Source organism: Drosophila rhopaloa, unplaced genomic scaffold (genome assembly GCF_018152115.1).
Source record: "Drosophila rhopaloa isolate 14029-0021.01 unplaced genomic scaffold, ASM1815211v1 contig_163, whole genome shotgun sequence".
Lineage (NCBI taxonomy): Eukaryota > Metazoa > Arthropoda > Insecta > Diptera > Drosophilidae > Drosophila > Drosophila rhopaloa.
The window spans coordinates 14,683,231-14,708,923 of NW_025335043.1; the positions used below are offsets into that span (position 1 = coordinate 14,683,231).

General features: G+C 39.1%; 1 protein-coding gene across 1 annotated transcript in view; it reads right to left on the bottom strand.

Annotated features, from left to right (window-relative positions):
* The window catches only part of LOC108041758 (DNA N6-methyl adenine demethylase), a 97,038-nt gene that overhangs the window by 59,400 nt on the left and 11,945 nt on the right, over nucleotides 1–25,693 (bottom strand). Inside the window, 1 exon segment of the mRNA XM_044458307.1 lies at nucleotides 13,509–13,646. Coding sequence (XP_044314242.1) covers nucleotides 13,509–13,646 — 138 coding nt within the window.

The following is a 25,693-nucleotide window of genomic DNA, read 5'->3' on the forward strand; positions in this document are numbered from 1 at the left end:
GTTTGCATTAACTCGCCACATGCAAAATTTACGTTTATTTATTATGGGGCTCCCCCCTTTTGCCACGCCCCTGCCGCTATGACATCACGCCCCCTTTGGACTGCAGCCTGCGGCAAAAATGTGCAGCCAAACATTTTGCGAGATTTCATATACATAAAAGTTATGTAATTATCAAAGTTTTAATGCACCTACAGCCGGAGATCTAAAGGAATGTGGTTTTTTTTTTGTAAGGGTGGTTTTGAGGGGGGAGGGGGTCTGTGCACTCTGGAGCACATATATCACTTAACTTATATCACATGTTTCATATTCCCCCTTTTTTATGGCCCTACAGTTCTGACCTTTTCTTCATTTTCTTTGGTTCTTTTATGGATGTTCTTCTATCGTCGAATAAAGTTTCGGGAATTAGCTTTTGGCAATAGTTTTGGGACAGGAAATTGAAGTTGTCGGGGATGGCAAATAAATGAGAAGTTTTTAAAATGCTGATTGAAATAAAAATTTTACACTAAAGATATAATTTTTTGTAGAATTCTAAGACTATGGTATTAAAAAGTATTTATTGAAATCAAGTTTGAAGCTTACAAATTTAGAAGTACATATTCATTTTTTGGTGCTGGTTTGTAAAATAAATATATATTTTATAAACAAGAGATTTACTATCTTAGTAGTTAACTAGATAGTGCTTTAAAAAATAGATTGATTCTTGAAGGCCCATAATTAGTTGCTCAATTTCCTCAACTTCGATTGCATTTCGAATTTTCCCTTGCCTCGCCTGCTTTTCTTCTCATGTTTTTCTGTCTTATCTCGTCTATAAATATATCTCATTTGCATAAAATTCTAATTTAACTGCTGCTGTAGACGCTTCTTCTTCTCATTTTTCCTCTAACTTGTCTTCCTCTTCTGGCTATTTATTTTTCCTGCCATCCCGCTCTATCTTATGGCTCCTACTTTCGGCCCGTTTTTATGATGCAATTTATTTTATTTTCTCTTCGGTTGGTTTTCCAGCTGAAATTTTCCTTTTTCCTCCTGCTCTTCGTTTTACTTCTTGTTATTTTTCTTGATTTCAAGATGGTAAAACGGGGTTAAGGAAGAGCATTTTTTTGGGAGGGAGGGCTAAGAAAAGTAGAAACAATTTTCGTTTATTTATTTTTGTTTTTCCCTACTTCTTATTGTTTTTCTTGCCTCTGTGAGGCTCCGCTTCGATTATTTTCATTTTTGTTTATTTTGTTGGGAAGTTTTCTCAATGGTTGTTCTTGTTTTTGTTGTTGTTGTGTTTTATTATTATTATTATTCTGGTTTTTGTTGTAACTGTGGCAACACACATTATTTATATTTATATGTTTATTTTATAGTTTATTCATGCAAATTGCAATAAAAATTGTCTTTATTTTTACATTTTTATTGAGGCGAGGCTTTTAAAGAGGGTTGGCAATATATATATACACCTAAGGAAATCAATAAGCTTCCTCGCAGTTTTCAGTTGTCTTTCCTGCGTTTTTTTTTAAATTTCTTGTACGCGCAATTCGTATGAATTATTTATAAGCCTGAAGAAAACCCCATCCATCGACATAAGCAACAATTTTTATGGCCGCCATACAGCATTATTTGCTTTTTATATTTTTTATTATTAGCTGCTGGAATTTCTGGCACAAAAAGTAGCCGGTTTTTTTTTTCCAGCAATTTTCTTCAATGCAAAATAAAAAATAAAAATAAGCAGCTACATAAATGTTGCACACACACACACATAAAATATGCAAAATATTCAAATTTTCGTTTTTCAAGTGAATTGGAATTTTAAGCAAATGAAATGAGTGCGGCATTTGGGGTGGCGGTTGGCTAAAAGGGTTGTTCGAAGGGTTCCTTTTTTAAATGTTAATAGGAAAATGGGAGTTTGCTTCTTCATGGCAGGGCAACCAAAAACAAAAACCATTTGTTTATTCAGGGAGGAAGGAAGGAATAACTGCGGTTGCAAGGCTTCACCCTCCACAAAGAAAGTGATTAGAATCTTTACCGAGAATTCGAATTCAGCCATGTATTAAAGTATTTTAAATGGGGCACATTTGCTGGCGAGCATTTTTATGATGCAAAATGTAAAGGTATATTTATAAAAAATTAAATTACATAAAAAGGGGCTCTGCTGAAGTTTTTAAAACTATTTTCTAAGGTAGGTGAAGTATTTGTGCTTATTAAATTTTGATATAAAATTAAAGGGTAGTAAAAATATGTTAAAAATAATTTCCTCAGGTCTAGACCTGAACTTTAAAAGAAATATATTGCAAATAATATTTGTGAATGTTTCAAGAAATGTTTTGGAATATTAATTTTAAGAAAGGAACATTCCCTAAGTATGTTATTTTCAATTAAATTGATGAAACTAAGTTGGGAGTGATCATAATAAATATATAACCATGACTTAGTAAAGAAAACTATTTAAGGTTTTACTACGTGTATTAAAGTGTTAAAGAATCTTTCCAATTAAACCATTTATGTAAAGACCACCATTCTCCAATTGACTTATAAATAATACAAAATTCCAGGTAATTTCTTCATCAAACAGAGTTTTTAAAACGAGCAAACCCTTTGATTTGGTAACGATTGTCCGTGCCTATGTTAACACCCCTTCTCGGTTGTCTTAAAGAACTTGTCAATCTGGCGACCAGTGCTGGGCCTCTCCCCTGCCACGCCCCCTTTTGGCCATCGCCATGTAATTTACTGCAATTTGCTGAACGTTTTCTTGCACCGCCCCTGCACTGCCACGCCCCCTGTTTGGACAGAATGGGACAGCTGCCTTCGCTTTTTTGCCCGCTGCTCAATTATGAAAAATAATTTTTTAATTTGTTTGTTTTCTGTTTTCGTGCCGCTGATGTTGTGGCCCTTTTATTTTTGTTTATTTTTAGTGGAGATTCAGACAGCGTGCAGTAAAATGGGATTTTCATTTAATGAATTTACTCTTGGCATTTTATTTGCTGTGGTATTATTATTTTTATTTATTTTCCTGCATCGACGTCTTGTCGACTGCGTTCTCCCTTGTGCTGGTGTGCTTTAAATATATAAATTATTAATTTTAATTTTCTGCATGCATACTTCAGTGCACAGTCAGGACATTCACACACACACACACAAACACCCGCACACACACAGCAACGCCCTCGCAAAACTTCCTCGCACTTTCCACATTTTCCCTGCTTTTCCCGCCTTGTCATCATCATTTTGCCAGTGTTCTTTTGTGTCTGGCAATTAATTTTAAATTGGGCGTGCATACGAAAAATATTCGTAGTTTTCTTTCCATTTTCACCCACACACTCTGGTAATGTGCACTTTTCCTCTGTGTGTGTGTGTGTGTGTGTGTGCAGGGCAAGCAAATGGCGGATAAAAGTAGAAATAATTCTGCATTAAATGAATTTCTGTGGTGTTTTTACCCATTAATGCGTTTTCGCTGCAGGTCTTTACTTTTGGCCTGAATTGGCTGTGATGTCGGCTATTTTGACTGTAATTAAATTCTTGAGAATTTCAGGAGCTAAATAAATAACATTTTGTGAATAAACAAGTAAAATTAATGTTTGATGAAAGGAAATTAGTTTCTAAAACTTTTAAAATGTATTTAATAAATTTAAATAAATTTGTTCTACTTTAAGAAATATTTCTCAGCACCTAAAAACTTGTATAAACCAGAAGCTAGACACCCGCAACATTTTATTCTTTAGATATAGTTTTATTTTAAGGGTCCCCCTCATTATCTAAACAAATTTATTGTGGGCAGCGAAAAGTTTTCTTATTTGTGAGTACTATTAACATTTGGTGCAACCGCAAATAAAAAACATCAGTGGCAACAATCAGGGCCAAACAATCGGCAAAAGTCCAGTAAGTTTTGCTGTGGCATTTATTTCCAGCTCCTTTATTAATGCGAATTTTTCCAAGCCTTTTTGCCACTCTTTTTCTTTTGCTGTTGGTTTTTTGATTTTTTGCCCGTACAAGTTGGCCCAACCCAGGCAATAATAATAATAACAACTACAGCAAAACAAGGAATGTACAACATACTACAACGTCGAACTTTAATTGCATAATTATGTGCAGTTTGCAATTTATCATTTTCATTTTTCCATGTTGTTGCCTTTTTTTTCATCTTCTTCAACTTCAGCTTTTTGCTTTTCTTTTTGTTGGCTGTCTGTAATTTATGTGTTCACTTCTCAGCTTTTTCTTCTTCGTTTTTTTTTGCCCTGAATGTTTGGTTTTCTTTTTGCAGCTTTGTTGAAAAAGAAAAAGGCAACAAAAAGTGCGAGATACGATGCAGCTGAAGTGAAATGAAACTTAATGCAGCGCAAATATTGAGAATAGTTTTTGCACATCTTCAAGTTTCTGAGTTTTCTGGTATTTTTATAATTGTTTGTTAATTTTTTATTTTTTATTTGTTTATTTTGGTAGGTACCTCTTGCATTTGGTTTTTAATAACATTTTAGTTAATTTGAAAGGATTCATTTAAAACTCTGTAATTTTTCCTGCATAATGCCCTTGAAGAAATTTACTTTGCGCGCTATTACTTTTTTATTGAATCTTTTATTGGCCTCACAAATTGTTTTTATTTCTTTCTGTTTGCCTTTTTTAATTGTTTTTGCTTTTGCTTAAGTTATTCTCCATATTTGCAGATCGCACACAGATATTGCCCTTGATGTTTAATTTATTTCTTGGCTTGGCTTAACCCTTTCGGATATTGCTTTTGGCTCTTTTTCTGCTATCACGCCCTTTGGTCGTGATCTCGGGGTGTGTATCTTTTATCCTCATCTCCGATTCTTGCGTGTTGCCTATATTAATTATAATTTATGTTGGAGTCGGGGCGGGATTATCGCTGAATCGTTTGAAGTTTGCGGGGGTTGGGGGTGGTGAGGGTGTGGGGGCGTGGGAACCGCATTGCTAATCAAGCAATTAGCGAATGCCATCAAATGTGCATTAGACAGACGAGACAGCTCCAGGACCAGACAGATTTTCACCCCTTCTTCACCCCTCTACTTGCATTTTCGATTATGTCTATGACCGTTTTGGCAGTTTCGTCGAATTTTCGGGGGTAAGATATATATAGGAGCTTATATATATATGTGTAGAGAGACGACGCTGGCCAGACAAAGAAAATCGCAGGAATATTGAAAAACAAAGAAAATTAGTTGCAGTATGTACGTGGCAAAAAGTTGACTCCGCCAGAAGACGCAGACGAGCAAAACAAAGCAGAATGGCCGGCAAAAAGCGACCCGTTCAACGGGTCGTATGAGCAATGCAGGCATTTTAAGGGTTGCAACTAATCGCAGACAAAAGCCAGTCCTTGTGTGGGTGTATTTGTATGCATGTATGTGTCTGTCTGGCAGACATCGCATGTGAGTAGAAGGATATATTCCCCGTGTAGATATAGACAGAGGGGAAATGATGAACCGGGGGTTGAGGTTGCAATTGGCCAACATCAATTAGCCAAAATGCGCGCGTAAGTAGGCAATGAAAAATTTAAAGCCCTACACTGCAACTTCAAGGCGAAAGGCGAATAAATAAATTACACACTCACAGAAGTATATCTATGGAATAATAACGGGAAACAACCCCCTGGAGCGCACTTAATGCATGCCAAAATTAAAGCGAGCGGCCCCACCCCCTCGCAAAAACCACCCAACCCCAACACCACCGAGCTGAGCACTCAGACAGACACACACCGATATACACACACACACATGGGGAGGGGGTGGTGGGAGTTCGTTTATATAAGGCATTATAGACGCGCATTTGTGTGGGGGTGGCAATTGAAAAGCTTTACTGCTGCCATCGTCATCGCCATCGCCACCTCCATTTCCATCTACAACTTGCGGAATACTCCTTACTTTTGATTGGGGTATGCTGGAGTTTTCCAGGGAGTTTTTCTTTGGTTTTCCTGACCTTAAAACTATATTTTTATATTTTACTGATTTTATTTCAGACGTGTTTTAAAAAGGGTTTTATTTATGTTGTAAGAACTAAATTTTCAAGTTGCACTAAGTTTTTACACATACAAAATTATATCTCTCATAATATAATTATGCAATATAAGTCTCAAATAAAGAGAGATATAACAAAATACTTTTTTATCAGAATTTTTTTAATTAATCACATAATTGCGATGAGTGCTACCCGTCAATAATTTAGAATTTTTAATTGTAAGGTAACATCCATTTTTAACCATATATTATATATTTTTACTACATTTTTAATAGATATATTAAATAAAATTAAAACTTATGTAGACTGAATATAAATCTAAGTAGAACCATTCAGTCTGAACTATTTATAAGACTTAGACAGTATTATTATATTGATATCTCAGTAATACCCATCCTGAAACCCATCGCACTCTGTACAAAAAATCTGCTAGGTATCAATTGAGTTCAATTTTCTTGCCAGTGTTTTGCCTTCATTTTCTTCGCTTACTTTTTGTCCAATATAGCTATAGGTATATATATAAGTGTACATATAGATATCTGTACATATATTTGTGTGTGTATATCCTTGAATGTGTGTGGTGCTATGTATGTGTCGCTGCCATGCACATTTATCAAGTGTATATAGGAGGAAGCTGAAGCTGTAGCTGGCTGCCATTATGTACGGTGGAAAGCCGGGGAAATGGCGGGGAAAATGGGGGTGGCGGTGGGTGGCTGGTGCGCGTAAGACAAGGCAGTAAACAAAAAAATAAAACACGCACACAAATACACAAGAAATTAACGAGCAAACGATTTTTATGGCAGTATTTTGTGCCTTAAAGCGCTTAATGCGATTTATGTGTGTGAGCTTGGGCTGGGTATTTTTGCTCTTCGCCTGTGTGTTAGTTGAAAAATGTTTTTTAAAAATGACAAGCTTCGAAAGTTGAAGCAATTTATGTTCATTTTAAATTGAATTTCAAATTTATTGCAGCAATTTAGACGCTGTGTAAGTCTTTGCTTGTGTGTGTGTGTGTGTGTGTGCAAGCAGGAAACGGAAGTGCTCGTCCTTTTTGTGTTAGTCTGTGTCCGTTAAAAGTTGTAAATTTCATTGTAGCAGCCAAGAAAATTAATTAAGCAAAAAGACAAGTCAAACAAAAAAATTAAAGGAAAGATTGAACTTGGAAATTGAGTTGACATTTTCATTTGCCAAATGTCACAAGCATGCACAGGAATGTCCTTAAATAATTAAATAGGATATAAAACGGGGGGGTTAAAGGCCAAGAAAAGTATAGAAGAGGACAAGTAAAAATCCTTTGAAGAAGGTCAATCAACTTGCTGGCCAAAAGGAAACCTTTTCCGAGCAGACGCCTGGCAGACTTGTCTGGCGGGAAAAAAAGGATATCCCGGCAGAAAAAGGACATGCAAATGCCGCCCCAAGCAACAGTTGATAAAGTAGCTAACGAAACGCACAAAAAAAACATGCTCCGGAGAAAGCAGAAAGTTACGAGTCAGCGGCTCACAAAAGGTTGACGACACCAGCAAGGATGCGGCGGCAAGGACCTTTTTATTTTTTTATTTCGGGTTGACTGGATGCTCAAGGATGTTTGTTGCTGTCGCCGGCCAAAAAGGGTCAAGTGCCAGTACGCGTGGCAGAGGACGCAAAAGGACATCAACCCGGAAAAGGGTTAAATTAAGCTCATTGCCCTTTTTATTATTAGATGCGACGAAGGCGTTTCCGCTTTTCGAGGGTTCTTTCATGGCCTTTCGCCGACCTTGACCCACAACAAACCGAGCAACCTTGACATTGCTTTCCCAGTGCTCCTTTGCCTTTTTTATTTATTTCATTTTGGCCCTTTTCCCCAGCCCAGCCCTCTTGGCTTGGATTTCAATGAAGGTGCCGCAGGCGTGTCCCGTTCGCAGTAGCAACAGCCACATAAACAGCAGCAACAGCAACAGTTGCGTGGCCGCTTTCAGCGCTTTCATTGTTCGACTTAAGACCCACACGGGATCGTCCGTCCGTCCTTTAGGTCTTTCATAAGCGGAAAGGGGAGGGGAAGTGCCAGGCCAGAAGGACAGGGGCGACAGGAGGACAGCAGGACAGCAGGACAGAACCGCAGACAGGTTGCCCGGCCGGCTCACGTGCTGCGTGTGCCAAAAGTCGCTCTGTCGCCGTCTCCTCTTACAGTTTGGGACACCAGCCAGTGCACTGCGAGAAATCAGCACCAAAAAACTGTTGGGCATAGGGTACTTTGTTCATTGCATAATAAATTGAAGAATATTTTGTTAATTTTTCAGAGATTTAGTTTCTGTTAATGATCTGTTAATAAGTTTTCAAGTTTTTCGATTTTCATACTTTTCTTATTTATGGATTTTTTGTTGAATTTTAAATATTTATGGCCTCGTAGCTACCACTATGCCTTTAAGCTTTAGTAAGCTTTAGTTTTATAAACTATTATATTATTTATAATAAATAAATAAATAAATGATTTGTGGCCTGTCATTTTGTTTTTATATATTAATAATCTTACATATTTCAATATATTTTGAAAATGTTTTGATTTATTAATTTTTGTTCGTTAACTTATTCAAGTTTTTTATTTATTGATTCACATTCAAATTACAACTTGTTTTAAATTTTATGTTTGTATATTTTATTATTATTATTTTATTGGTTATAAGGACATTTAAACCCGTATTTTTGTGTGATTTTGTCTATATTTTCTCTTCGTGCAGCAAGTGCTGCTGCTGGTTAGCTGTTGCTGTTGCTGTTTGTGTTGCTGCTGTTCCTGGTGTTGCCGGTGCCTCCAATGCGGACAGTTGGACGACAAATTGTCTGCCTGCCGCCTGCTGCTGATGCCACGGGCCGTGGGTCTGTTTTTCTGTTTTTTACGAGCTGTTTGTAAGCTCTTGTATCGCCATCGCACGTAGGAGTCCCCTTGGTGTTTCATGTTGCTGCTGTTGCTCCGATGTTGCTGCTGCTGCTGCTGCCGTAGATGTTGCTGCTGTCACGGTTGGTGGTACTGTGCCACTGAGGTAGCCATGCCAGCCAACTTGGCGCCGACATGTTGGCATTTACGATTATGTCTGGCCCACAGACTGCAACTTCTGTTTGTTTTCTGCTCTCTGTTTGTTTTTGTTTTTTATTTTTGAGTGATGGCCAAGGTGTGGCCAAAGTCTTGAAAAGCCTTTGCTTTGACATTGCCAACTGGAGGAGTCGCCTCGGAACAGGAACCCGTTGAGCGGCTTTTCAGCAGGCGCCGCCTAATTAGACGTTAAGTGCACAAGTCGGCTCCCAATTGAAGTGGCCCCTCTTCGCCTTCTACTCTCGAGAACCCCCCACCTTCATTGCATGCCATGTCCATGTCCAAACATTGTGACAGGCTGATTGCATCGCCGGGCATGTGTTGACTAATTGCCAGGGGCGCTGGACGGTGGTCTTTGGTGTTCAGTAGCTGGATGGCCCCATTCCCAGCTGGAAAAACGCCAACGCGTTGGAATAAAAAACAAAAAAAAACCACTCACAACAAGAATGGTGGGTGGTTGTGAGTTGGGCAAAGGAGTAAAGGGGTAAAGAGGTGTAGTTTCGGAAAAAATGCAATGCGAATGTGCAGAGCACCAGTCAACAAAGTTATGTTAGGAGAGAAATTGTATAAAATGTAAGTTTTTTGTGTAATTATTGTACCACAATATTTGTTTGATTACTTTGATTTTTTAAAATATTTTTTTGAAAACTTTTTTAGGCCTATAATCTTGTATACCTTAGCCACGTTTAAAATAAGATTTTTAAAAAATATTTTAAATATATATTAATATGATTTTAATGGGACATACAAATATTTTGTTGCCGAATAATCATACATATATTAATTTCAGTTTATAAAGAACGTATGACTTAGGCAAATCAATGGATTACATTTTTGCATTCAATGGATTACATTTTTGCAAATCAATGGATTACATTTTTGCAAATCAATGGATTACATTTTTGCAAATCAATGGATTACATTTTTGCCAATCAATGGATTACTTGTTTGCAATAGAAACCCATTTCCTGCTGCAGAGTGTTGTCCTCATTGGCCGGGATGACAAAGTCAGCCGCATTCCGCATGAGCCCATGTATATGCAGATTCGCTGCCAGATGGGAAAGGATAAAGACCTGGTGAAACGGGGAGTGGAGAGAGTGTGGGAGGTGCAACAAGTCGATGTCGCTGATGCTGCCGTTGGCCAAAAGGACACAGTCGACATGGCGACCCTGAACTGTGGACTGTGGAGCCGCACAATTCGAGGCCATCAAAGCCAAAACCCGACTCAACTCGGCGCGGCTCCATTTCGGCCCAATGCGACCCAATCCGCGACCCGGCTGGACTGAACAATGGCTAACTGGCTGACTGCCTGGCCAAAAATGTTGGTAACTGCAGGCAAACATGAACACGAAGGCCAAAAGGTGCACAGGGAAAAATCATTAGATTGTTAAGATATTTGTATTTTTGTTTTTTAATCAGAAAGGCTTTAAAATGTTTTTTTTTAGGTCTAGAAAAATATATAAAAAGGTAGAGCTTGACAATCAACCTTAAATTAATGCAAGCTTTATTTAACACATACTTTGTAGTGACGCAATAAATAATTGCAAATGTTAAAAAGCTTTCTATGGCAATGTTAAACAAAAACCTTGAATTACTTTAAGCTTAACTAGAAAAGCATCCGAATTTTGTAGTAACTTTGAGATATAGATTTCTAAATAATCTTCTTTATGAAATATTTTTAAATTGATTTTTTCAGCTATCCATTATTTTTTGCAGTGCATGATGCGATGCCCAGGTCCGCGTTGCAGGCGTCAAAGCGTGCCGCCAGGGGAGTTTTGTGGGGTGGGCTCTTGGCCAGGAGTGCAATGCCCCTGACCATGGAAATGTTGCAGCTTGCCGGGTTCGTCCTTGGCCAAATCCCAATGCCCCTTGTGCCGCCAATGGATTTGCCTTTGCCGGCCTCTCTACTCCATTTTTTTGTGTCCCATCGTGTGGAAAAGGTGGGAGTGGCAGGAGAATTTCCTGGCAAATGCACCGCGACCTGAATTTTGGTGGCAACAACAACAACAGCAGCAAAAAATGAAGTAGTAGCCTTGTTTCTGTTTCCGTGTCCGTGTCACTGGGCCACCGAAAACTTCAACTCACTTTCCCCCGTTTGGAAAATTGGCCAAAGGAAAAGTTCGCAAGTGTTGCACTCAGCACGGGGAAAATCAAGAGGAAAAGACAGAGAGCTGCCGCAAAACTTGAGGAAATTTCTAGTGGTTTCAACCCCCCCCTCCGAAGTTACCCAAACTACAGAAAATTTCATCCAAGGACCAGGACAACCTGTTGCCGTCTAGCTGATTTTATGGCCAGCGGAGCCACACGTGATTCAGATTCAGATTCAGCTGGATGAGGAAGTCTGGTTGCCTTTTTATGGGCTTCTGCGTGTGTGTGGCGACACCGCAGGGAGTCTCGAAGACGACTGGGTCGCTGTGACGACATAATCAACGCTCCATTGGAGGAGAGTCGCCTCCAGACGCAGATGTTGCCACAAGCCACTTGCCACTTGCCAAACAAATCGCTGGCTTAGACTGATGGCCTGGGAAGGGTACTCCACTCCACTCCACTTCGCATAAAATGACATGAGTGATGAGCTGGATAGACGAGTAGGTACAGGGGTAACTCGGCGAGTGGAAAGAGACTTTACCATGAATGAAATTCGTCACGGAAACACAAGCCTTTGAAAGTGGGAAAGAAGGTAAGTGAGCTTTTTGTGCCTAATTAAATATTAATCAGTCTTATGAGGAAGATAAGATATTTTTCTTGTTACAAAACAAAGAAAGAAGGAAAAATAAATTTATTATATTTATTTTTTTCTCAACATGGGCCTATAAAGTATTTATCATTGCAAAATTAGTAGCACCTTTTGATTTGATATTAAAGAAACTCAATTTTTTAAAGCAGAATCTATGGAATTAAAAAGATATAATTTTGAAGTATTTAAGAGCTTTCTTAAAAGAGATAAGCATGTTTCTCCTATGTCATTTTTTATTAAAGTATTTTCCTCCCCTGCTTCCCATTTTTGTGGGAATGCCAGCGAAGGTATCCCACATTCAAATTCCGCTGTCGCCAAACTTCGAGACCCTTGTGCCTGGCACTCACTGTATCAAGTAACGTTCATTCACTGTATTAGCTTGTGTCATGTTTTTACGACGGTCCCGACCTTGAATTCACAACGACATGGAGGACTGTTGCGTGTGCTGCTGAAAGGGAAATCCCCGGCCGATCCGTCCCGTCAAAGGTCAAAGTCACTGGCAGTCGGTGGCGTTTTCCCGGGTTTCCCTGGGTTTCCCCGGGTTTCCTTTGGGTTTTTCCCCAAGACAGGGACTCAAACGGCAAAGTCAGACAGTTCCCAGCGGATGTGGCGATGGGAAAAGGGATTGGGATTGGGAGACCCTCACCCTGGCAACAATAAGTGGCTGTGTAGCCATCCTCTGGGCTGCGGGCTCTTGGCTTCTGGGTCTTTTGCCTCTGGTCTCTGCTTTCTGGTATCTGGCTGCTACGTGCGGCTTGTGGCTGCCACATCCACATCCACAATCCGCAGCACAAGTGGCCTCTGAGCAAGTCAACACGGCGGCACAACTTTGTCTGCCCCCGTTCGGCTGTTACTTTTTCATTCTACTTCCACTGGCAGGTTTTTATGGTGGTGACCCCCAGCTACGTGCGGTCGCTTGCCTGCGGCGGAGATTATGTCTGGATGTCTGGATGTCTTTGGCTGGGTCTGTCACTGGGTCTGGGTCTGGGTCTCGGACAGGGACTGCCTTTCGGGGAAGCCGACCGGCTCTGGTTGCTATGACGGCACTGCACAGGGAATAATGTAGTATTTCTTTCATATTTACATACAAATATAAAGGCTTTTCCAAAAGCTTATTTCATTTATATTCTGGCTTAGAAACAATAAATCATTTCTAAGATGCTTTAGCGAACTAGCTATGTTTGCTTTAAATGAAACCTGTAGAGATTTCTGTGCCACTTTCTTATATGTAAAATAATTATATATAGTATATAAGTATAATTACTTATTACTTAAAAATATATACTTTGAGCAAGAAATAAAAAGAAAAGGAAAGCAGCTCAATAATATTACATTATTAACAGATATCATGTTTTAAGGTGAAATTCCCTCTAAGTAAAATTGAGAGTTTACCATATACCGCACTTCCCAAAAGTAACAACAATTTTTGCCAGTGCATTTGCCTGTGCAAACAAAGCAAGTGGCGTCGGGCGTGATGACGTGGAAAACGTTGCTGCGGCATGCCGCGAAAAAAGACTGGTGGTCCGTGAAGGGGTCTGTGTGTCTGGAATCTGGGGTTCGGGGTTTCGGGGTCTGGACATGGAAGTGGATGTGGATGTGGCTGCGGGTCTGGCTTTGGAGTTTGGGGCCTGGGCCTGGGCAATCCCTCGACCGCAGACAGTCTGTCTGGCAGAGTCGTCGCGTGACTTAATTAGTTCCCATGAATAAAATGCGGAGAGGTGGGTTTTTTTGGCTGAGCAATAAACGCAGGTTGACGTCACTTACCCCAGTTGTTGGTGTTCCATTGCCGGCGGCGATACCTGTGGCGTTAACCGATCCGTTGCCGGAACCAGCGGACTTTCCTTTGCCCCGGCCGCGTTTCGAATCGGGTCGAACGGGCTGACCATCGGCTCCGAAGACGATCTGGAAATATGAGAGAGATTTGTTTTTATTAAGGTGTAACTATTACTGAGAATATATAATCTGTTAAAGGAACTATTACTAAAATAAAATCTCTGAAAATGTATTTATATTTAATTTTTTACTTAAAGATTCATAGTTTAACTTCTCATATTTTAAATTATTTCACTTCCTTACTTTTACTACAAATCTAAATTACCCTCCCAACAAAATTGAATACAAAAATTTGTTGAGCCAGTGTTGTCAGGACTTGGAGTTGCCAGATCGTCCTTTTTAAAAGTAATTTCCCGTTTCCCGGAAATTGCCAAAAAGGAAAAGTGTCTGAAAACCCCTGAAATAAAAAGGACATTCTACTCCTTACATATGATATCTATGATACCTATGATATTTTACATTTGACATGTGTCGAAATATTCAGACGCCAACCTGAAGTAAAATTTGAAAATTACCCTCCATCTGGCGGTCAAATTGTGCACTAAGCATCATGTAGAAATGCGAGTATGAGTAAAATGTATAATATAAGTAAAATTATACGAGTTGTGGGAGTCGTGAAGGTCTGATTTTAGTTGTGAGACTTGGGAGCTGCTCCAATGCACTTTTCGCGGATCCCAGATTGGAGGCGTATGCGGGGGAGCGTGGCGCAACTTTTGAGGGGTCTGACATTAGGGGGCGACGTCGGAAAACCCAGAAAATAGGGAAAAGCCGCGAAATTTCAATTCAAGGATCTGCCGGAACTGGTTTTTCCGAACTGGAAAAGATTGGTAACTGCTGATTGCAGTTATCTGTTAAGTGTCACCAACTTGGAACGCAAATGTGGTCCCTTTTTACACTTAGATAAGACAATGACGAACATTATGCTGGTCAATGGTTGATGATATTTTCTGAGTTCCGTTTTTAAAGTGTTTTCTTATAATTGGCATTGTAATGCTGTTCCCCCGTTTCGGAAATGAAAGAAAAACTCACATTTTTCTAACCTTGAAGTAGTGGGATTATTTAATTCTTAAAATTAGTATTCTTTAGTTATGGACCTTTTGATTCTTAAGTATTTCCGGCCCAGCAAAATCTTAATACTCTAATCCTATTCATGTACATACATACTTTATATCTTCAAGGATAATAAATTTTGGAACTATTTATTACAGTGAATTTAGCTGATACATAAAGTCCCATAAATCTTAATCCTATTTCCCTTGAAGCACAAAACAGGAACTACCCATCCTGATCCCCATAGTTCTTCCCCAACATTTAATTTTCTGCTCCCACAGGCTCAAAAACTGTGCAGTTGAATAATGACCTTTAACCTCAGAAGGAACTGGCTGCCATATTAAATTACTTCAATGTAAAATGAACACATGGATATTAGAAACGAAGCCATAGATAATTCCAATAAGCATGAAGAAGGCTGCAAATGCAAACCGCCTGTTGGAACAAATTCCGAGTCTATTTCCGGCGCAGGCCCATAAATATCAGAGCCGTGGAAATGAAGAGCCTGAGACGCGATCGGGTCTCAGAAGAACCATTAGGCAAAGTGCTGGGAAAGCGGAGAATTCAACGGTAAAGTTGGAAAACTAAAATTGAAAATGGAAATTATGTGTGTGTGTGCGCAGGCGTGCCCAGCTCCACAGTTTTACAAAAATAGATCGAGGAGTTCGAAGGGGGAATGGAGGAGGCGACATATGGATCCAGATCGGATCCAGACAGCTTCGCAGGAGTGCCTCTGGAATGCCCTTGTCTGACTCTTTTCGGCGGCTGATTGACAGCCGCTGCGTCTTAACGGTAAATAAGCGACGCCATCAAAGACACTGGAAAAAAATTCCAGGACTAACTCTCGATTTTGGAGTATAAATATACAGAGCGATCTCCAAGTGGATCTAAAAGAACTATGAAAAATTTCATGGCAAGAATTTTGGAATTTAAAATGAATTACTAATATTTTTTATAAAAATATATCACAAATGCATTATTTGGAAAAATTTTGAAAATTTATCATTATCTTTAGCATATTGATGGATATTTATGTTATAAGACTAAATATATTTTTTCATCCCATTGAATTGTGGTCTTGAATTTTTTCTCAGTGCGAGTAGCTCCCCCCAAATCAACCCCAATCCATTTGTGCACCATCCCATTGCCATCTCCATCGCCAGGCTGCATTTACATTGTTGGCACGCGCAGGCGCGCACACATGTTGCAAGAACGTCAACCTTTTGGGGGCGATCAGATCAGGGAACCGGGGGATCGGGGAATCGGGGAACTGGGAACGAAATGCGTCTGCGTACAGGGCACTTTTCAATTTTAGCAGCAGTTGTCATTTCGGAAGCAATTATTTTAATGCAGAGCCGAAGTAGGAGTCACACAGTTGCATTTGCAGTCGCAGTTGAGAGCGTGCCAGCATGGCAGCCCCCCGATGATGAAAAGATGGGAATTGGAAGATGGAGACGATGTCACTGGGACTGGGGACTGGGAAGTCTGGGATCTGGGATTACTGCGAGTTGGGGTTGCTTTCGGTGGCGTCTAAATTTAGTCGCAGCCTTCGGGAGTTCTTGAGGTGTTTTCGGCTGAAACCGATACGACAATGTTACGCAGTGAGTGAAGTTGGTACAGTTGTGCTCGGTTCGAATAAGTTTGTTGAGTTTTCAATAGGAGGAAATATTTCGAGAGCGAATGTGAAGAGGTTTTTCAATTGTAAATCAGTTCGGCTTAAGATATCTTCGATCTTGTTGGTACTTAAGGTTTTTGTTTGATAAATGAGTTAATTGTTAAGGGGATTGTTTTAAGAAGGTACGGAACGATTTTACTTATCATCAGTTTCACAAATGTATTATACGGGTTATGAGTAATTCAATTTATGCTGGTAGCTGTAATTGAGTATTATATTATTTTGCGTAATGTTTTTTGATATAATTGCGTGTGAAATAATTAAACCAATCAGTTATTGATTTTTTAAGAAACTTGAAAAGGGCTATGGCGTGTGTTTTCTTAAAGCGTTTCGTCAACCAAATAGTATTGATATTTGTACCTTTTTCTTAAAATCAAGAAAGTTATTAGTAAAATTAAGTAAAAAGAATAACACAAAACATAATTGTTCCACACAATAATGTCGCCAAATATGCTAATAAAATAAACACTCTAAACCACGCCATGAATACACTCATCAAGTCAATGAAATCCTCCTAATTCAAGCTACAAAAACTTCCCACAAAAGCGGAGGAAAAATATACCCACACAAGCAATCAAATTTAAGAAGCCCCAAAAAAAGCCGGAAAAACAAGGCCAACGACCTATAAAAATAGGGCCAAAAGTAGGCAACCCAGAAAGCACACAAAAGGACGAAAAAGAAAAAACCGGCAGACATGCATAAGGTCCTGTGTTGAAAAAGCTTCATCATTTCCTCGCCAAAAAAAATCGATGACAGTTTATGAGCCTCGGAACGATACCTTCCTTAAATCAATTTTTTCGTAGCTTCCTGTTGAAAGGTTCCTGCCTCGCTTTTTTCCATTAACTGCAGCGTGTTTTTTTTCCTTGTTGTTTTCCTTTTGACTTTATTAGCGCCAACAATGCAAGAGCACAAAACGCATGTTGGCTTAATTGGGGCTATTAGTTTTTATTAAAAAGAAGGCAGGTGGCAGCTGCTGCGATGCCATAATGAGCTGCTCTAAAGGCCCGCCGGTGGTTCACTTGTTAACTTGGCCAAGGGAAGGTGAGGCAATGGTCCTGGGGTTTTCGTAACAACGGGAGCCGAGCAACAGGTAGCCCCCATTTCGAATTTGAGTTAACCGCAGAGAGGCCACACGCACACACAAATGGGCCAAAAACCGAGCACTGACCTAGGCCAATTGGCTTTGTGGTAGGATCCCACAGCATGGAGAAAATCAGCGGGGAGGGTTCGCTTTTTATGACACAATTTTGGGGAAGCCAGAGCCCCCGGAGAATAACCACAGCAACAACAACAACTGCTCGACATTTCCTACCCCTCCTAATGAGCCATAAAAAGTTTGGTTTATGTGTGCGCCAGACTTTTGGCAACCCTTCGTCGAGGCTGATGTATTATAAACCTTTCAACAGCTCCACTTTTGGTGGACACTGGGGGAAAAGCAGTGAAATTTCAGCTTAGTTTTCTTAAACTAAATGTGAGGGGAAATCCCCTATGTTAAGCCTGCACAAGTCTAATCGAATTATATCACTTCTGGATATTGTAAAATATTTAAATATCAGGAAATGGTCTGCTAGACCTAATCAACCTTTAGAAATATACCTAATAATTCTTATAAATGAAAATCGAAATCATATAATAGTTAATTGGGTAGAACTGAATTGGTTTTGTTTAAAGAATTCTCAACAAAAAGATTATTAATGTATTCATATGTGATGAAAATAGTATAGAAACCCTATGAACACATTCTTTCAATTAAGAGGTAAGGTTTGTGTAGCTACAATATTTCTTTTAATAAAAAGATAAGGTTCTATCAATTTTTATCCCCCCTGATAATAATTTTCTAAAGCCTTTTAAATTTTGTAAACATTTTGAAAGTTGTGGGACTCACAGTGCCTCATGTTCATTCAACCTGAGCTCACTCGAATATTTAGAGCTTCCCAAAGGTGAGAGTGGAATACCTAATTCCCGGCGACAACCTTGACCTGTTCCAAAATAAAGCTCTAATTACTGCCAGCCCAAGGACAACCCTTTTTTCGAGGACAACCAGCCCCCAGGAAGTGAAATCGATTTTCGTAGGCAAAACATTTCAAGGTTGGCGCACCCAGAGCCCCCTAACATTTGCCACCTTGAGTCCTGTTTATTTTGATTATCACTTTCGCGAGAGGAGGGGAGAAAAGGGGGCGGGAGCTTCCTGATTAGTCCCGGCGTCCTTGAAGGTTGCCGAAAATTGCGTCTGGAGAAATTCTGGACGAGGACGAGGTAGACGACGACGATGATGATGATGATTCACCAGGGCCAAGGCCTGCTGGATTTGCTTTTTATGGCTTATTTCCCATTTTGATTTCGGCCGTCAGACTTTTCTCTTTCTCTACTGTTTTCGGGGGTTGACTTCTTCCCTATACACATTTATCCATACACGAGGGTGAGTTTCGTTCCATTTGGCATTGTAATTGCAGCCACCCCTATATGTATTATATATCTGTCGGATACATACCTACATATCTGCTTTCTCTCGGGGGACAGAAAGTAGAGATGCGTCATCCGACGATTTGTTACACGTAATTTAGATGCGAAATTTTCAATGTCAATCTCTCCCCCGGTTTTTCGGTGTGCGCCCCCTTGAGATGTAACCGTTTTGATATGTGCTAAAAAGCTCACTTCACAATTTTATCAAGGTCAAGTTCAGAAGGGGGGAGCGTTTTATTGTTTGTTGAGGTAGCGGGAAAAGCATCAGCCAAAGTCACAGGCCACCAAATGAGTGATAAAAGGGGTAAAGCACAACAACAAAGGCCATTCGGTTGCCTTGTGACACAATTCGAGGGTCTCGCTTTGAATTGCGTTTGACTGGGGTTTATTATTACCGCCAAGATGGGGGAAGTACCATCGGAATCTCTGCGTTAATTGAGCGGCTTTATGGATCTGAAGAAACAATTGAAAAGGGAAACAATTGCCGAAGGAAAGCCTGGGACTCAAAAGGTTTCCCAGGATTACCAGTGGCACAGGGGAAATGGCACATGATCTTTGGGTTGATAAAAGCTGCAAGTATTTATCAGATTATAGTTGTCTTTTGTATAAAGGTACTCGATTTCTTTGTTTTTCTTTTGGTATTAAGACAATTATATTTTTCTGGCTTAAGAAACCATATATTTTCTTAATATGGAAATAACTCGAAATCTATAGATTTTTTATACATTTTTTCTAATTTTTAGAAAAAATACCTTACATTTAAGAAATATTTTTCTATTTTTTAGAAAAGTTTTTCTTGTTTTTAGGGCTCTTTGCCTTAGATTTTAGAACAGAACGCCCTTAATTTTAGAAAAATTTACCCTACAATTTAAGGTGCGATGCCTTTGAAGTCAAAAATAAGGCGAATTTCTTGTTTTTAGGGTTAATTTTGGTATGAGTGTACCAAATAGGAATTTCTATCAGAAGTTACTATAGATAGTATGAGCATTTAAGCAAGTTTAAATAAATGAGAGAGGCTTTTGGCTAAACTACTTTGGAATCAAAGAAATAATAAGAGTAAAGAAATTTCTTATAACGAAAATAGTTTGAGAAGTGATCAGCTTATACACACAGATCTGAACATAAATGAGAGCTCCTTTAAATAATCTGATTGCCTTTATTATTTAAATTAAAAAATTCCCAATTAAACTGAGCACCTTTACGCCCAATAATCAAGGACAGCTGTGCGATTTAACCCAAAAATCCCAAGAGAAATGAGACAATAGAAACGAACTTAATTAGTTATATTTGGTTGGGATTGCAGATGCGTGCTAATGAAAGTGCATTAGCACTGGGACTTGGTGGCAGGACGAAAGGACGACAGGACTAACCAAGGATAATGGACTAGATACTGCCGCGGGGCTAATAATACTCCCACTGAAAGTGAGCAAAGTCAGGCGAACAAGCAGAAAAGAATTAATTTGAAATTCCATTTCGTAGATTTAATTGAGTTGAAATCAAATTAAAAGCAATTTATTTTCAACCCTCATTGCGAATTTTTTCCTTGTCTCCCTTTTGCGATGTTCCACACGCACACGCACGCACTATCATCCCACTCTCCTCCCACTCCTTTCTTCACCATTCTCCACTCTCTATTCTCCATTCTCTATTCTCCCCTCTTTTTTTTCTCAGTTTTCCGTCGTTTCTGGTATTTTCTAAAAGTGCGTGGTCCATTGACAGGGTGTGGGGGTGAAAAAAAAGGAAAAATTCAGACTCGTTTTTGGGGTTGCAAAAATTTCATCGCCTGCATTGCAAGAGGAAAATCGATAAAAATGTGCCGGTGCCCTGTGTGCAAAAAGCGAATTCATCCTCTGCCCTGCAAATAGAAGACATATGAAAATGCCCTGCAAATAGAAGATATATGAGAATGCCCTCCAAATAGAATATATATGAGACCGCCCTATCTCTTTTTTATCCCACTGGTGATTGCATTTTTCGGTGGCCTCTGTGATGTGGCATTAATTTTTAATTCGTCCAAAAATGATTTATGCCTGACTCGAATCGCAAATTAAAAAGCCATTCCAGTTGCATATTCAAACAGTTGAAAATAGAAAAAAAATACGGGCTAGAAACTTTTCGCATCCACTGTGGACTGCCAAACAAGAAATGCAAATAATGCGCTCGAGTTGACAGAATCCAAGTGAGAAGGTGGGGGCGGCAACTGATGAGGGGGCGTGGCACAGCGCTTCAAATTGCATTTGATAGAGCCGCAGAACTCGGTTCGTGTTCCTCTTAACCACCACTCCAAAAGAATGACCATTAAAATGCATTAAATAGAAGAGGAGCGTTTTTTTTATTCCCGAAAATCTAAATACTCTAAATGATGAGTCTTTTAAACATAATTAGAAGGGAAGCTTAAGAAAGACCTTAAAGAACTTAAATATTTCAGGAGATTATAAGGAAAAACTCTAATAATTTAAATTTAGTTGGAAACAAAAAACATCTTTTAAAAACTTCAGGAAATTAATGGTTATATTAAATACTTTTTTTAAAACCTATAGAATAAACTCATGAACTATTGAGCGATGCTTAATCAGCAAACCTAAATCAGTATTACAATTATAAAACACCTTTTCCAATTAATGGTTAATCCAAATTATCTATTCACACCTCCGGCTGCATAATTAATTAATTTTTAGCAAATGACTCCCCCACCTGCCAATCTCCTGATGGAATTTATGGACTCCTTGGGCTCCTTTCAGGGCATATAAATTGAAAATAAAATTCAACAGCGCGCTTTGGCAGCAGAAATGTTGTTTAATTTGGCAGCAGAAGCATCAGCAGCAGCAGAGGCATCGGAGTTTCAGTGGCAGGGGCAGGGGCAGCTGCAGTTTTGCTGGTGGCGCAGTAAAAGTGGCTTTTGTACGTGCAATGACCTACCAACACATAAAAAATGCAACGCGAAGGCACGAATCGCGCGCTAAAATATGCAAAGGACGATGGGGAGGATGCCAGGATGTCGGGATGTCGGGCTGTCGGGATGCCAGTGCCAAAGATGTTGCCTTTGCTTTTCGCAGGCCCCAAGGCAAAAGTTTCCCAGCAGCTCTATTTGCAAGGACAAACTTGGGGTTCGGGGTCCTGGGTCCTGCGCTCCAACTTCAATAATAGTCAAGTGCAGTGAAGCGTTTTGCCAACTGCAAACCTACTTTTGGCTCCTTCTCCCAGCGAGACAAAATCAAAGCCCAGCTTCCTCCATTTTATTTGGCGTTTTCTTCAATTTTTTCTTCACGTTTTCTCTTTCTATTTTATTTTTTTTTTGCAACATCCTTTTGGCCAACACGCAGTTCCCCCCCCTCAATTCGCTTTTTTCGCCTGCCACTTTCCTAATGTGTGAGAGTGTGTGCGAACTTTGCATTTACCCTTGGCAAGGACTTTTGCAGCGGATGGAAAGCCAACGAAAGCAAAAAGTTTTATTTGCACAGTTTTCTTTTTCTTAAACTTTTGTTGTGAAAAACCCCCCCGCTCCCCCTCCTCACCACCCACCGTCGCAAACTGCCAGCTTGCAATTTGCTCAAACAAGTCTAAAAATATATATATGTATGTGCTTATGTACAAGTCTGGTATATAAAGTACATTTATATATATATATATATATCCTTCTCGACAAAAGCTGCCGCAAAGGGGGGAAAATTGTAGCATGCTTTTGAGCGCTCGCTTAGAAAATTTCCTCCACTTGCCAGCTAAAACGAGGGAAAATGGAAAATTTTTATAATTAACAGCGACAAAGTAGCACAGCAGATGCAGATGCATCGCAGCATCTCAAACATGGCAAACATCGGCTGTTTATCAGATGGGGCAAGATGCCAAGGAATGGTAATTTTTTCCATACATTTTTCTTTATACTTTTCTTTTTGGGGTGCCAGTTGAAGCAAGACTTCTGGTTTTTCCCCTATTTTCCTCTGCCGGCGGCCTGTGAAATGCAAATATTTATACCAACTACTTGAAAACGCTGGGGAAAAATGGCAAGTGCCTCACGCGCAAAAGTGCGTCATCCTGCACCAAAAACAGTGAATATCAATTAAGTGCAATTCGGTTTCTTGACACTTCACTGAATCAAAAGGGCAAAGGATGTAGGCTTAAATTAGCTGGATTTCAAGGGTTCACACTGCTTTGATGTACGTTTGATGTTCTGATTTTAAGAGGGGATTACTTGTGAAGTAGAAAACAAATATTTAGGGTGAGGCAATAGAAAGGATCTTTAACGCCTTTAGAGGACTTCAATTGAGAGTCCTGTAGCAATCATTTAATTATCGTGACTTGGATTTCAAATCATTTTTAAAACAAAATTAGGAAAACTGTTTAAATTAACATTAAAGTCTTGTCTGATATTGATATTAATAATAAAGTATAAGGTGAATCTAATCTCATTCATATTGCAGTTTTTTAAAAGGGTTTTAATATGGATAAGATCTTCAATATCCAGGTATCCTTAAGCTTAGTTCTAGATATCTTTATAATAGATAAGATAATGACTTGTCTGAGTTTTGATATTAATAATAAAGTATAAGGTTAATCTAATCTCATGAATAGTAAACTTTTTTTTAAAGAGTTTAATTAAGGATAAGATCTTAAATATCCAGGTATCCTTAAGCTTAGTTCTAGTTATCTTTATAATTTGTTTACTGTAATGCCGATGGGGTTATGCTCTGAAGATCTAGAAAAAGGTAAGGAATGGCAAGGAGTTCAGGGAGTTCAGCGAAGAAGCCATTGCAGTGCGTTCCTTTTCTTTCATTTTTTTTTGCAGCCCTCTTCTTGTTAGTGTTGCTGTTGTTGTGTACGCAATGTGCGTAAGGAGAAAGCTTGAAAGGAGCTAAAAAAAAGCGAAGAAAGCGGAGAAAGGGCTGTAGGTGATGTATGTGGGCCTATATTTGCACATGTGCCGTTAGCTCTAGCTGCTGTATGCGTGTTGAGTTTGTTATTTTCCCTCTTCTCGAGCGTCCTCTTATTTATCCTCCTCCATTTCATTTTTTTCTTTTCCTTTTTGCATAATGTCGTGGGATGGTGTGTGCGTGCATATTTATGCGTATTTGTTTGCATAGCTGATGATGTGCCAGCAGCAACAGCAACAAGAACACTTTATGAGTGCGTGCGAGCCACATTTCACCCCCCGATTCACCCACCCCCCTTTAACCCCACTTAACCCCCTGCTAAGTCCCGTTTTTAACCCCCTCTATCTGCACTCCTAATATCCTTTGGGGGCGCCATTGCAATTAGAAAACTTGCAGCGCAACTTTTTTTTTGCACCAACAACTTGTAATGCAATGCGCTAAATTGTTTGATATCACACTAACATTCGCACACTGGGAAATGTTAAGTGCAAAGTCCTGCTCACAAGTTTTAGTCCTGCACACGACAAAATAGGAATCCTTTAAATATGTGAATATTGACAGGGATGACACATAGATTTAAACACTTTGTAATCCACAAGTCATGAAATCATTTTGATTGTTCTTTACAAACTACGAAAAAATATTGTGGAGATGTTAAAGAAAGGAAATCTTAAGCATTTTGTACTAATAACGAAATATATATTGTGGAAATTGAGAAAAATACATGCTAAAAATAATTTCTCAAAAAAATTCTCAAGTTAAAATACACAGGTTTCTTTTGAAGTTAAAATTTTGGATAAGGAAAAACCTCAATTTAATCGTGATAAATATAAAACAAGCTTAATTAAAAATACATAAGTATTGGAAACATTTTTTTCCTGAACAGTAGTATTATAAGTTCAAGGTAATATACCCAAAGTTTCTCCCTGTGCACTTTACAACTGCCAGCTACGTGCTGTGAAATTTTTTCAGCGCATTCATGTTGCACGTACCGCCCATTGTTCTTGCCGCTGCTGATTCTGTGGAGTTTTTTTATTTTATTTTATTTTATTTTGTTTTTGCTGTTCTTGCTTGAAAAACATTTCTTTAATTCTTTCTTTTTTGCGTTTCTTTCGTTCGCCTGGTGTCTTGACTGCAAACCACCCCCACGTTAGGGGATGTTTATGCGCGACAGGACTTTCGTACTTTGGCAAATGACTTGACTTTGGTCAGAGAACTGAGACCAACTTTTAGTTGTTAGCCGGAGTCGGAAAAAAAACCTGAAATTAAATTGATTTTTTTGCCTTCTCTTTTGGCGGAGGAAAACAAGTCGAGCGAAAACGAACAAATACATATAATCCCAGGCAACTCTTTCAATGCTCGACAACATAACAATTTATTGTTTCAATTATATTTTTCAATTTGCGCCGACAAACAAAAGTCCGCCAAATGCAAAAAAGGCTCTCAGCTATAAATAAAATAAATAGCAAACGAACTGAAATTTGTTTTCCTCATCGCTGTGCTGTTTTTTCCTTGTATTGTGTTTGCCAGGTTTATGGACGGAATGGGGGATATATATGAAAGTTATTGAAAGTAAACATGATAAAATAAACTCCGCACAGAGCGTCGACAAAAAATTGTGTGCCACTTTTTTCGTTGTAATGCTGGTGAAATTGTCTCAAATAATATTTAAAGAAAATTAAATTGAATTTACGGCGGTTCCTTGTTGTTTTTCCGGGGGTGGCGTGAAACGAAAAACGAACAGAGGAAGGAGCAAACAGAATGATAAGCAAAAATAATCAAAAATCGATTTGGAAAGTGCGTCCCTGTTTCGCTCTCTTTTCCTCTGGCTTCTTGTTTTTGTTGTAACAATATGCCAGAATTTTCCATTTCCCATTTGTTGTCAAAATGCAATCATTTCGTTTTTGTTGTTGTTACAGCTTGATAGGCACTTTGTAAGCAAAGCACAACAAAAAAAAAAAATAAAGAAAGAAAGCAAGCAAAACAAGCAACAACTTTCTCCGGGAAACATTTGGAAATTGAAATTGTAAGGCGACGGGCTTGGCCTTACGTTTTATAAA